Below are 13,612 nucleotides of genomic sequence, written 5' to 3'. Positions count from 1 at the left end.
CAAGCCCGCAGGGCCCGCGATGCGCCTGCACCCGGCTCCGCGCACCGAGCCGCGGGCAGGCTTTGGAATTTCGCTGTTTCCAGCTAAATTCCGACAGCAATGAAGGAAAAACCCCATTTCCCTCGCACGTCGCAGCAGCTTTCCTGTCCCGTCTGGACAGTGGTGGGCGAGGAGCCGAGGGCGGAGCGGCCGCAGGGGCGCGGCGGGGTGTGGGTCTGCCGGCGGGACGGGCCGCGGCGCTGAGCACCGTGGCCTCAGCGGTGCGCCGGGGCGGGGAGGAGGCCGGGCTGCCCGCTCCGCCGCCCGGAAGGCCCGTGTCCGCCTGTCCCGTGACCGCGGTCCAGCCGGAGCTGCCGCACCGCGCCGCTGCCCGCCTCAGCCAGGGGCCGGCGGGGGGAGCCGCCATGGCGGCGGACGCCCCCCGCACCCTCCCGGTTCAGCTGGTGGAGCAGCCCAGGTGGGTGGGTCTCTCCCCTCGGCCTCGGCGCAGGGCCACGTCCGCAGCCGGGAGGCGGCCGCCCGCCGCCGTCTGTCCCGGGGCGGGCGGTCTGCAGGCGCAGCGGGGAGGGGGCAGGACAGGCGGGACGGTCAGTCTTCGTGCCCCTCGTCTGAGGGCTGAGAGGGCTTTGGCTGGGGGTATTTTGATGCGTCTCAGCCCAAAGAGCGTGACACTCGCGTTTTGTGTGGCGGCGGCAGCACCCTCGCTGCAGCCGCGCTGGCCTGGGCGTCCCGCGGCTCCCCCGGCGGCAGGCGGGCCTGGGCTGGCCGGGCAGCAGCCTGCGGCCCCCCCCCCCCTCCTGCCGGCGGGCTGCGCGCCCGTCACCGGCCCCTCCTCCGCCAGACACCGCTCCCTGCAGCCCGGGGGGCCCTGCTGCCTCGCACAGTGCCTCTGTGGCTGGAGGGGGAATAATTCGTTCATCTTTCCTGCTAACGTTCTTCCTTTTTTCATAATTGTGGGGATACCGATTATCCTCTCGACCTTTTGGCTATAAAAGAACCGCCCGTGCGGTCCCCGGGAGGGCGGCGGCCTGGCTCTGCGCGGGCATGCCTGCGGCACACGGCAGCGCGCGGAGCTGCACCCGCTGTGTGGAAGTAGAATGCACAAGCAGTTCAAAGAAACCTTTTTACCTGTGTTAGCACTGGAGAAGGGTCCTTTTTAAACTTCTGTTACTTGCATATGATTACGCTGTGTTTCAGTGAAAGTCCTGTGCAGAGGACGAGTCCGGCATTCCTGGACTCGGATGTGTGAAGTTGTGAGGGATGCCTTTGCTTAACACTTCTGACAATCATCTTTGATGTAGGTGCTTAAAATGCAGCATGCGTGTTGCAACATCAAGGCCAAAGCCTGTAAATAGCCTTTCATCGGGCCTGCTTGTAAAACCCACATTAAAAAAAGAGATCAATCAGCACTTAGATAAACATGCCCCCATGACTGCTCTGTTTGTTCTTAGTCTCTTGGTACCAACACCACTATAAAAATCTGTGAAACAAAGAAGCATTCTAAATACTGACACAAAAAGGAATAAAGTTAACACCTAGAATTCTGCCAACAGATTCCCCTATGGACTGTAATATTATTAATGTGATCTAGGAAAGGGACTGTACAATGAAATGGCTGAAATTACTTTTACTAATTGGAAGAGTGATAAACTAGTCAGTACTAGGGGAGACGATAAGAAGGGAAATCACAGAGGGACCTAATACATCTTTGTTACAGGGCACCAAGATGGAAAAGTACTGAAAGATGTGTTAAAAAAATCACAGCAAGTAATATTTTGTAGCTTTCCATCTAAAGAAATCTTATAAAACATTTGAATATATGTAGTAGGACAGTAACACAGCTTTTACAAAGAAGTATAAACTAAATAATTGTGAAATTTTGTAACATCTGTTTCTCATTGCTGTCTTCTTATTAACACTTTGCATTAATGAGGCTTCCAGTTCTAGTTTTAGACTAAATGTAGAAACCTTAGCAGGACAAAACAAAATATTAATTGGCTACATGCTTTAAAGCCAACAGGGTATGCCAGTGAAATATTCTAAGTCCCATATTTAAAGATCTATTTTTCTTGTATTCTTACTGCTTTTTCATCATTTTAGTCTGTTGCTTACATTAATGATGGTGGGTGAGTGTGCAACCTAAATTGCTTTAAGGTAGTTTTGAAGTGAATCACCATCAGATTTCTTATGCTTCACTAAGATAATGGCTTAATCTCTTCTCAGTCTTTGTTCACCCACTGTTCTTGCATGACACACTAAAGCATCCCAACTTTGCAAACACTGGGCAGAAGCTAGATACCTTTACAGTCTTAGGAAATAAAGCAATATGCCAAATTTTTCTTTGCATTGGAACTTTCAGTGCATGTCTAGCACCTCCAAATGGAAAACCTGAAGAACTTTGTGGGAACTGGTGCTGCAAACCTGTAGTGTAAATACTAAGTCACAGGTTTAATCTGAGGTTTGGAATTTTAGTTCTCTGTGTACACATTTGTACAGAAATGCAGTAGTGTCCAATATGGAAATTGATAAAAGTCAAAACTTTGAAGAAATTTAATTTGCTCAGGCCTGCTTGATGTGGTCAGATTTGACTTTGGAGGGAGTGCCTCTGTGCGTATGTTACAAATCCCAGTGCAACAAATGAGCCATTGGTTCTGCTATGGCAAACAGTTTCTCAGAGCTGTGGCATAGGAGAGGTAGGTGGAGGCCATGATATTTTGTTACCGCAGGCAACTGCCATCCCCTCTTCTGTCTAGAACCAATGTAGACAGAGGACTTAAAATAAGGCCCCTTCTATCCTTTTCAAGTGAACATACACATTTCTTACTAATTAGAATAGTCTAAAGAGAGTCTTGTCTGTCACAATCAATGTTCTGTGAAGAGCAAAAATAAGCAGCTTAATGTCGTTCCTGGTGTAACAGAAAATTCCACGTACTGCAAAAAGTTGAATCGAATTTACTTCATGAAACATTGAAACTTCCTTCCTGTTATGGAAATACAGTCCTTCTAAATGTTTCTAACCTGCCTTTCAGACTGCAGAAACTGAAGGAGATGTTTATATCAAAATTTGGATCGGCTCCCAAGTTTTATGTTCGTGCACCAGGGCGAGTCAACTTAATAGGTAAAAGAAAAATTAATCTTCTGTTATTTTATCTGTCAGTTTAAACATAGAATCAAAATAATGTTAGTCTTAATTATATATTTTTCAGAGAAGCTGCTTGTGATAAATGAAAAAAAAAATATAATACTTTACTAGCTTTTACTACACCTCATTACAAACAACTTCACACTCAAATATCAGTTTTGGAAAAAAATTTATAAACGGTAGTGATGGTTTTGAAAATTGGAGTAACTTGCCAGCTTATGGCTGGATACTAGTTTTTTGAAAGGCTTTGGAAATCTAATCTAAAGTAGTTGATGCACAGTGCATCCACAAATTAAATGAGTATATTTTTTCCTACTCCATTATAAGTTACCAAATATAACCAGCCACATAGCAATGCATATGATGAAGCATGAAATGATTCTACCATCCATAGAGATGTGTCCACAGAACTTAGAACAGTTGGTTGTGATTCACTGGCAGACTGGTGAGACACATTTATTTTGTATTTAGGACTTAGTTGTATTTCTGTGGCAGCCTTATTTTTTAGATTTCTCTATCCATGATAGTATTGTGCTCTCCCTAGAGCTCAATTTCTTGTATATTCATAAAGTAACCCCAAGCATTTAAAGACATTGTAAGTAAAAAGATCCTGCAAAACAGAGCTTTGAAAATTAATTAGTCCATTGTGCAATTAATGATGATTTTTATTATCATAATAAATTGTGTTAACATATCATATAGATTAAATAGAGTATGCTAACTGGGAATTATTCCCAAGAGAGAGGGTGTTTACTACATACATTTTCTATGTGAATGTTGCTTCATGTGTTGTATGTAACTGTATTAATGATTATTTAAATATAATCACTACTTTCTTGGAAAAACGCCCAGAAATTTTATGAAAAATAAAATATAAGATTTCCACCACAAGCCTTATCTAGTGGCTAATGAATCACCTAATGTGGCTATAGGAGATCACATAATGAGGAGTCACGTGGTGCCTTTATCTCTTCCAGTCATCAGTTAAATGGGATTGATTTAACTTATTTTTTTGTACCGTCACAACAGTGTACAAATAATGTGGCTGTTCTCATTGCTGGACAATAATCTACACAGTGTTTTTTAAATATTGATAAGCCAATGTTAAAATATGAAGATTTATAAATGGATGGAATAGATAAAATCATTAAAGAAAGAACAAAATTTTTGCGCAGTAATATGAAATGAAGGAAATGCACCTCGAACTTTAAATAATAAGAGTTGAGACTATACGAGTTGATAATAAGAGTTGAGACTCAGAAATTGTCTTGTACAGTAAACAACACTGAACCCCTGTAGAAGCCCTGTTACTGCAATTCTAGAAAGAATTATTCCAAAATATTTTAATTGTCTGTTTCTTTGGTAGGAGAACATATAGACTACTGTGGTTATGCTGTGCTCCCTATGGCTATAGAACAAGATATACTAATTGCAGTAGAGCCTGTAAAAACTCAAGTTGTACAACTGGCAAATACCAATTCCATGTACTTGTAAGTAATTTGTTTATTCACTAACTTTTATGAACCTCTTTATGCAATTGCAATACAGGTTAACTTCTCAGAGATCTGAGAAACTTCCATTGCAATATAGAGTTTAATTGTGTAAAATGAATGATATAAGCAGATGGAATCGTGTTGACTCGATGCTGTGCATATTAGTTTAGAGCAGTGGGTTCACTGCTTCTGCCTCCCACCAATTTGTTCAGATTTCTCTTGTGAGGCCTCTGATTTTTCAATCTTTGTAAAAGCGCAGTCCTGTTTTCCCTTCTTCTAGCTCATCTTTCTTGATGTAATCCCCATGATTGGCAGCAGTTCAGTTTCTCCTGGAGAAGGGAGTGAAATGTTTTGTAATCAATTACCGCATGTGTAAGCTAACGCTCCCCTGCTCTGGAGAACCCGAGGCTGTATTTTCACAACAGAAGGGCTTTAGCAACAATCCTGGCTCAAATAATCTGTATTCCCTCTCTTCCACTTCCTCCACAGCTGCTTGTTTGCAGAATCATAGAGTAATTTAGGTTGGAAGGGACCTTTGGAGATCCCCTGTAACCATCTTGATGGCCTCCTGCTGGACTCCCCGCGGTTTGCCAATGTCATTCTTTCATTGGGAAACCCCAAAACTGGACACAGTATTCCAGCAATGGTCTCACAAGTGCTGAACGTAGGGAAATAACCCTGCTATTCTTTCCAGCTTCAGCCACGTTCTTCTGCCTCCTTCCTTGCCACAGACTGATAGTTATGTGGTTGCATGGTGTGTTGGGTTTGTGTGTGTGTGTGGTGCCAAAAAGGACTGTTGTTGCTTGAGCCCGGCCGGCAGCCAAACACCACACAGCCACTGGCTCACCCTCCCCTGCCCAGCGATGGAGGAAGTTGGACGGGTAAAGGGAGACTCGTAGGTTGAGATAAAAGCACTTTAATAATTGAAATAAAATAAAACAATAATAACAGTAACAGAAAGTACAAACAGGTGATGTACAATGTCATTGCTCACTGCCTGCTGACTGATACCCAGCCTGTTCCCGGCTAGTGATCCCAAAAAAGCTAAGATCCCAAAATGGCAATCCTGGAAGTGAGAGAAAATCCCCTCCTTCCCAGCCACCCCTCCTCTATATACTGAGCATAACGTTACATGATATGGAATATTTCATTGGCCAAACTGGGTCTGGTGCTCTGGCTCTGCTCCCTCCCAGCCTCTTGTACACCTGTGCACGGGCAGGACATGGAGAGTTGGAGAGTCCTTGATCTCTTAGCAACAACTGAAAACATCAGTGTTATTATCAACATTCTTCTCATACCAAATCCCATACTGAATCCAAAGCACAGCATTATTCTGTCTACTAAGATGAAAAATTAACTCTATCTGACACGTGGCAGTGCAGATCAGGTCACTCATCCACATGAACTTTTCTGGGCATTTTGCAAAAATCAGTATCAGCACAAGCTTAGTTTAAGCTATTTTTATTAAGCCATTGGTTTAAGCTAATGGTAAATTACTCCCTGAAAGCACAGCGTATGGCAGCACAGGGACAGGAACATACTGCCAAAAGTGGGAACTATTAATCACATATTCCTGCTTAAAGCTCAGTTTGTTGTAAAGATATGTTCTGAGCTGCTGCCTGCGACTAAGGTAGTTGAGTTGAATTTTTACTTTTATAAGTACAAATACATATTTTTCACTCACTTTGTGGAATATGTTTTCACATTATAGCTGAGCTGAATTAAAAGTTTGCCACCGCCAAAAGGCGATAGCTTGCTTCTTTTACCCCCAGTCTCCCTGTACCTGCTTCTAACATCAGTTCACCCATTTGCCTGGTTAATTTTCTGTCATTTTAGTGAATTGAACTGCCATGCGCTCAGCACTAAAGCTGACTTGGGGTAAACAATGGGAACATGCAGTGTGAGCAGGGGAAAGGAAATGGAATACATGAGTGGGACTTTTCCCTTTCTTTAGTAGCAACCTCCAACAGGGCATAAGCTGTATTGCAAAACCATTCTGCAAGAGGCAATAGTTCAAGAATTATAATGTCTCTGATTAGGAAAAGTTGTTATAATGGATACCAAATAAAGCAGTAAGCAAAAGGTAAACATTTTTACTTGGTCTTTAGGCTTTGGCACATTGCATCGCAGTTGAAACAACCTTCTCCTAAGGTACATACAGTTCCTACGAAATCTATAATTACAGCCTTTGAATTCAAATTGCATACACAAGCACTATATTTTTATATCTGCCCTGCTTTCAGTTGGAAATCATGTTTTAAATGAGAAACCAAGAAGAGGTCCCAGAATACAGCATTAAGCATCTCTGTTTTGTTGAGACACTGTTGCTTAAAAACAAAGCTAAAACATGCCCATAATTTCATAACAAAGAAGTATTTTTCAACACTTTGAATCTTACACCACATAACAAAACTGTTGACAGTATATCTTTTTTTCCCAGCCTGTTACACTGGTAGATTTATGCCTGTGGTGAATGCATATATATAGGCCTTCGGTAAACTAGGACTAACCATAAGCGTCTGTAGAATCACTATTTCCTATTTCATTCATGTTTTGTGAACTGGTAAAATGTGTAACAGTTCTGTAGCCTTTTCCTACCCTGATAGTTCATGTTAATTTTCAGGAAAAACAGACAGAGAACAGGTTGCAAGAGAAACTCCCTAGATGTTTTTCATCATAAATCATCTCAATTGATCAGATGCCTTTATGTTATTTGCGCTAAAACAGTATTCAAAAGTTACAGTCTTTTGAAGTTCCCTATACCTCCCCGTCACCTAACATCTTTGTAATTGAGAAGTATGTGTAGAGATAATATCTGACATGATACTTCTCAAGATGCCTTCAGGAATACTAGAGGATGATAATTATAAATTGGTTTCTATCTTGTGGCAAAATCTGAAAATATTAAAAAAAAACCAACAGATTTTTTTACAGAGGACTCAAACAGATAAACTAACAGATTGACCAGACAATGAGGTTCTGTGAGAAAGCCAAACTGGTCTTCCAAAAATAAGGATTAATTACTATTCCAGAAGTAAAAACCACCTCAGCCACATGTTTCTTTCACACTACTCAAAAAAGTCACCTCTTCTAATTATACAGAAGAATTGGAATGCTTATATCTAGCCTTGGAGGAGGGGCTTCCTTTCCCAGGAATCCTTGAAAATAGAAAGGCTGAAACAGACAATGTATGTTTTCCCCAACTTTTTATTTTATTTTATTATAAAGTTCTTATCTCAAACTGCCTACCTTCCAGAAGCCTGAAGATGTACTGATTTAAGATAGAGCTTGGGCATTTAGGAATTGTTTTTTATAAGAAATTGAATGTGATAATAAAAAAATAGACTTAAGGATTCTGGTGATCTCGAGAGTCTCACATTCTGTGTTGGTGTGAATTATGTCCATATGAAACCTGCCAAAATCAAAGGCAATTTTTATTTCATTTTCTATGAGAGAAGATTGAAGAAATGAGAAAAATGCATTTTAAGAAGTAATTATTTTATCTTGAGAACCAGCAAATACAATCATAGAATATCTCTTCTTGTTCACTGAAGTTTTACTTTGTCTGAGTATATAAAAAGAATTACAAAGATAAAATATTTTAGAACTCCTTTTTGAGAGAAAGAGCACTTCAAATTTGCTTTCTGTTAGTCACTTTTACGCATTGATTTCCATCAACATTGCTTTTTTACAATAATAATTTAGGATTATTGTAGAAAACTAGCATAAGCAAACACATGATTTTTTTAATCTTCGTGACTTTTGACAAGTATTTTCTATTTTACCAGTAATTGGTTTTTTTATTATATTCAAAAGCCATAAGCAAAATGATGTTGTTTTATTCTCTGGGAGATTGTTCTAAATACACGTGAATCTCAAATCGGAAGAATTTACAGCTATCGCAAACTTTCCATGTATTCTAATCTCAATACTCCCTTTCAGATCTTTTGTGTTACTCTACAAACCTCAGTAACTTCTGACACTAACTTTGTACAATTCTTTGGCGCCGCATTGTTGATGAAGTCCTGTAAGTGGCACTGTTTTGAACAGTTCAGATGGAAAGACAGCAATTTATATGCTAAACTATCTGGTATTTCTGCACTGTAATGAATATTGAAAGTGAATGTATAACTGACAAAATGGTAATTCTGAGTTGATACTTAAAAGTGTAAGATCTGTCAAGTAACACTGAAATAGGAGTAGGTTGTAGACTGGTAATACAAGTGGAGTAGCTCACTACAGCATAGCTAGCATTAGACCATATGAAGAGGAAACAGGATTGTGGGTCCATTTTTACACTGGTTGTCAGGTTTGGGGGTTGTGTTACACAAAAATTGCAGCCTTTAATTGCATCAGAATAAAGTGAAGTTTTCAGCCATCCTTTGAAGGCAATTACATGATTGTAAAGATGCTTTATATAATATAACTGTTTCTTCATAGGTAACAGAATACTTTACTGAAAAAAACCACATTCACACTGGTATTCATTACAGGTATTAACTAGTAATATTATTTTGGATAAAAATAAAAACTAACCTACATAGTTTACAGAAACAGACTGAGACTAGCATAAGAACGAAAAATTCCATCCTATTAGGAGTTGCAGACTGTCCCCTGAGGTAGAATTTCTTGAAAGTGTTTTTATTCCCGTTAAATATTTCCAGGGAATTCAGCTGCCTCTGTTCATATTGTTTGGCAGACCTTGCCTTGTAAAGCACAGTTTAGCCTGCAACTTATGAGTATTTTTTGTTAGCTTTTCTTGACGTTCTCAGTGCCTTTCCTCTTCCTGTGTTGGGCGTCTGCTGTGGTGACATCAGGTAGATACAGTTATTGGGCATTCAACAGCATAGACTTCTAAACGATCTGCACTTCTTGGTGATTGCTCCTCTGAGGCCTCTGCGCATCACTCCATGCCCATTTTGACAGCACCTATCTGTAGCATTAGTTTCTTTAGGAACATTCAGGCTTACCATTTTTATTATTTTGAAATGAAGATGGGAGTAGGAGAACCATTTTCAGAGTTATTCTGGAGGAAATACATAAACTATTTTAAACTAAATCTTGCTAATTATATCTCGTAACATACATAATGTAATTTTACAGCCTTAGGCCTGTTTTAGTGGAGTGCCATTCATAGCAAAGATAATGAAGATGAATTCCTCTTCAGGGATCACCAGAGACCCTGAAGTGTGTTTATATCTATTCTAGCTTTGACAGGTACAATTATTTAGATTTTCACTTCTCTAACAGATCAAGAGAACATACACACCTGTGACGGAAGGCGTGCTGCCTTAAGGATGCCAGAGGCAGCTTAATTTCTGAGTTTATTTAATAAACTCTATAACTTAAGCAAAAATTCTTATGCTTACATCTAAAATATCCTTATAGAATTGATTAATAAGTAAGATCTGTGCAAAAAAAATCTGAAAACCATTGCACTGAAAAAAATAAACATCGAAATGTTTTTGTTCATCAGCAGGTGGCAGTAATAAGCCATGTTTTTTTCAAACTAAATTTACTGACAAGTTAAAGCCTCAAGGTTTTTCTGTTTTTGCAGGGATTTCAGTACTAGTGTTAATAACATTCAGATTAACAAAACCAAACCTCAATGGCATAACTACTTCCAGTGTGGACTGAAGGGTATCCAGGTAAGCTAAATCCATTTAACTTATGAAATAAATGCTGAAGTAAAATATGCCAGGTGTACCTATTCACCCTCAAAATACTTCCCTGCATTTTATAGCTCTTCTTGACATACAGGTTTTTTATGTTAAAATTTGAAGAGGAGATATGAGTGGGTTTGTTTTAAAATATTTGTAGAGTACTATTTTCATTTTTATTACATAAATTACAATAGCAAATATTTATTTAGTAAAGTCATGATCAAACTCATTATCAAGATGACATTTCTGTATTTTGAAGTTAAAAAGCATGGTTTCCAGTGGAATAATCTAATTAAAATTTGTTTCTAAAAAGTTTGGAGGCTTGTCTGTCAGGACACAAAGATCATATTTTCGTACTTTTCTTCCTATGGAGACATTTTAAAAAACATTGATTTCCATTAATGTTGGAAACCTGCAACTTGTGCACAACAGCTGAGTGAAGCTGACTCATGCAGTAGGCAAAAGAAAACGTAGAAAGTAAGTATACAGCATAGAGAAGAAATATTCCAGAACTATTATTTATCCACATTTTCAGAATTTGAATGGGATTTTCAAAATTTCCTGAGTTAAAAGAATGCAGCAATGCAGGAAACAGCACACTTACAGTAAAGGCAGGAACACTGAACAGACATTTTCCTTTGTGAGCTAGCCTGTCTCCAGACTGACTTGAAGACTGAACTGCTTGTGAAACCAAGTGTTGTCCTGGGAGGCAGCCTGAACCCACAATTGAGGTTTCCTATAAATCTCACCTGCTGTTTGCAGGTGATTCATGGCCCTTTGAGGAAAAAACATGGTGACTTCTCAGCTCTATGTCAATCCAGTGATATTTCTGGAAGGGCAGATGGGATAAACAGTGATGGCTAGGTCAGGAACAGGTCACCAGGGCCAGCCCAAATTATGGGTAAATGTGCTTTTTAAAGCACATGAAGCTTGCCTCAGGATAGGCCATTTAGGTCACCCACAGAATGATCCAATAGATAAGGACTGCAGACAGCCAACAGAGCCTGCCTCAGACCTGCCACCAGAGTCTTCAAAATACAGTATTTGGAACAATCAGTGCCTGAGATCCCTTTATGACAATCCACAGTTCCTAAACAGACCCCCGTCCCTATGTTTAGACCCCAATAAATTACTTAATGTTTGCAGTAACGTGAGTACTTTCAATTTTGTATTGCTCAGTAATTCAGGCATTTAAATAGCATTGACGGTAGAGATATAGGTTAGGTTTCTGTACAATATATCCTTTCTTATATTAAGGCTAGCATGACCAATTGACTTTATTTATTTTGCAGTCTGCTACTGAGATTTGTTTCCTAAGGACAAGCTTTCATACTTGAAGGTTAATTTGCAAAGCAGGTTTGCAGACTCTAGCACTGGCAGAAAATAAGCATAAATGTTACAGACTTAAGAAACACTGAAATACAAGTACTCAGAGGGTCCAGCGGGATAATCTGTTTATATTAAGTTGAACATGCTATCCTTTTGGGACAGAACTATTGCGGAACTTGGCAAAGTCCATTTTAATTTTTGAAATTGAAGTACGTTTTCTATTTAAACATCGCGTGATAAGTTTGCAAGCCTGATTCACATTCAAGACAATCCAGAAATTGTGGATCAGTTTCTGGTTACTCAAGCATTTTCTGTTTTTGAACAAGCCTGTCTAGTGTTCTTCATGAAGAGGCATGGGCAGCAATAGTATTTTAGGTATGAATTCCTCTATATTTGTAGAAAGAGAAATTTAAAATAATTTGAAGTGATGGTGGAAGACATTAAAGGAGGCTCTTTGTGTTTGCTGATCTCTACCATTTATGGTTGAAGTTGTTTCGGGAAAAGTAGTAGAAATCTTTTGAAGGTGGGCATTTCTTTATGGAAACACTGCCATTTTTTCTGATTACTGACATTGTAATATAGTATTGACATACAAATCTGTAGCTATTCATATACCCCCCATATACATGCAATGATTTTTTAATAAGTACTGCATGTTTATTTCAAACTAACAACAGAGAGAAATTTATAGTAAAGTCATTATAAATAAAAAGACAAAGCAACTAAAGAGTAATTAAAAGAGTATGTATACGAGGATTTATGACTTCTGAATTAAATGTATTATCTGTGATACCTATCATGTATGTGAAAATATTTTGAAATTTATTCTAAAAATAGCATGAGAGAGACCATCACCGCTGGTAGGTGTATCTTTGTGCCTCCTAAAGCCACATGTCCTTCAAGTACCACTGTGGTTTTCTCAGTGTCAGTCCTGTGGGTGCTTCAAGGAGATAGGAGTATCTGGCTTTGAATACAGCTGCATGGCTACTAGTTCCCCATCAGCATGATGTGGCTCCCTAATACCACATGCCAGCATTAGAAGTGAAGCATAAAGTGGACTTTAAGCTCTTCAGGATGCCTTAAGTGAGGAGCTGTGAAGAAAAGGACAAAAGTAGGATATAAAATGATTGGTAACCTCTGGTACTGTCACCACGGCAGCTCAGAGCAGAGCCAGTTGCTGCAAAACCCACCCACGAAGCTTGGTAAATTATTGGGCGTTTAGCCCATACTGAATTCTGCTTGGGGTACAGTTCTGTCAGCTCATATATGTTTGTGTACAGGAATTACAGACATACCTTTGGCTGAAGCCCTACCATTGGCTTTGTTCTTAAGGAATAGAATGAAAATTTGCTTTATTTTGGAGATACCAGAAGCAGGTCCTTGGTTCCAGCAACTCAACAGAAAGATTCTCTTTCTAAGTATCAGATAATTGCAAGCCTGAGCCTGTCTGTACTTGAAACTCAGATTGTTTATTTTTTCATTGTTAGGAACATTTTGGTCTTAATAACCCAACTGGAATGAATTGTCTGCTAGATGGAACCATCCCTCCAAGTTCTGGTCTCTCTAGCTCCAGTGCTTTGGTGTGCTGTGCAGGACTCGTGACACTAAGAGCTAATGGAAAAACCCTCTCTAAGGTAATTTACTGTAAAACACGAGAGTGTCAGCAGTAAAATTCTACTTAAAATTAAATATTGTTAATGCCTGTAAACATTAAAAACACGATACAATTGTTTTTGCAAAGAGTTGTTGGATATAAACTTAAGATATTGCACAATTGAGCAAACATCTTTGGCCAAATTTTGGCAGGATTTGAATTTGGCAAGAAAGCAGGCTTACATTAAAGCTGAAAAAAGGAGCATTATTGTAAGCCTGTATTTTGGCCAACCATCAGGTCCATGCCTGGACCAGATGTGCTATCTGCAGGCCAGGACTGAGGATATATGTGCTGAAGCATGTGGACCACACCCCCGAGGCCTTTACCCTCT

General features: G+C 39.7%; 1 protein-coding gene across 1 annotated transcript in view; it reads left to right on the top strand.

Moving 5' to 3' along the window:
• Positions 1-6: 6 nt before the first annotated feature.
• GALK2 (galactokinase 2) overlaps positions 7-13,612 on the top strand; it is a 50,085-nt gene continuing 36,479 nt past the window's right edge. Inside the window, exons 1-5 of the mRNA XM_074880900.1 lie at positions 7-457; positions 3,030-3,118; positions 4,509-4,632; positions 10,193-10,283; positions 13,115-13,261. Coding sequence (XP_074737001.1) covers positions 405-457; positions 3,030-3,118; positions 4,509-4,632; positions 10,193-10,283; positions 13,115-13,261 — 504 coding nt within the window. The 5' untranslated portion in view covers positions 7-404. The remainder of the gene's footprint in view (positions 458-3,029; positions 3,119-4,508; positions 4,633-10,192; positions 10,284-13,114; positions 13,262-13,612) is intronic.

Source organism: Strix uralensis, chromosome 11 (genome assembly GCF_047716275.1).
Source record: "Strix uralensis isolate ZFMK-TIS-50842 chromosome 11, bStrUra1, whole genome shotgun sequence".
NCBI classification, from domain to species: Eukaryota; Metazoa; Chordata; class Aves; order Strigiformes; family Strigidae; genus Strix; species Strix uralensis.
Note: the sequence above shows the minus strand (reverse complement) of the source record. Positions and strands in the feature narration are given on the sequence as shown.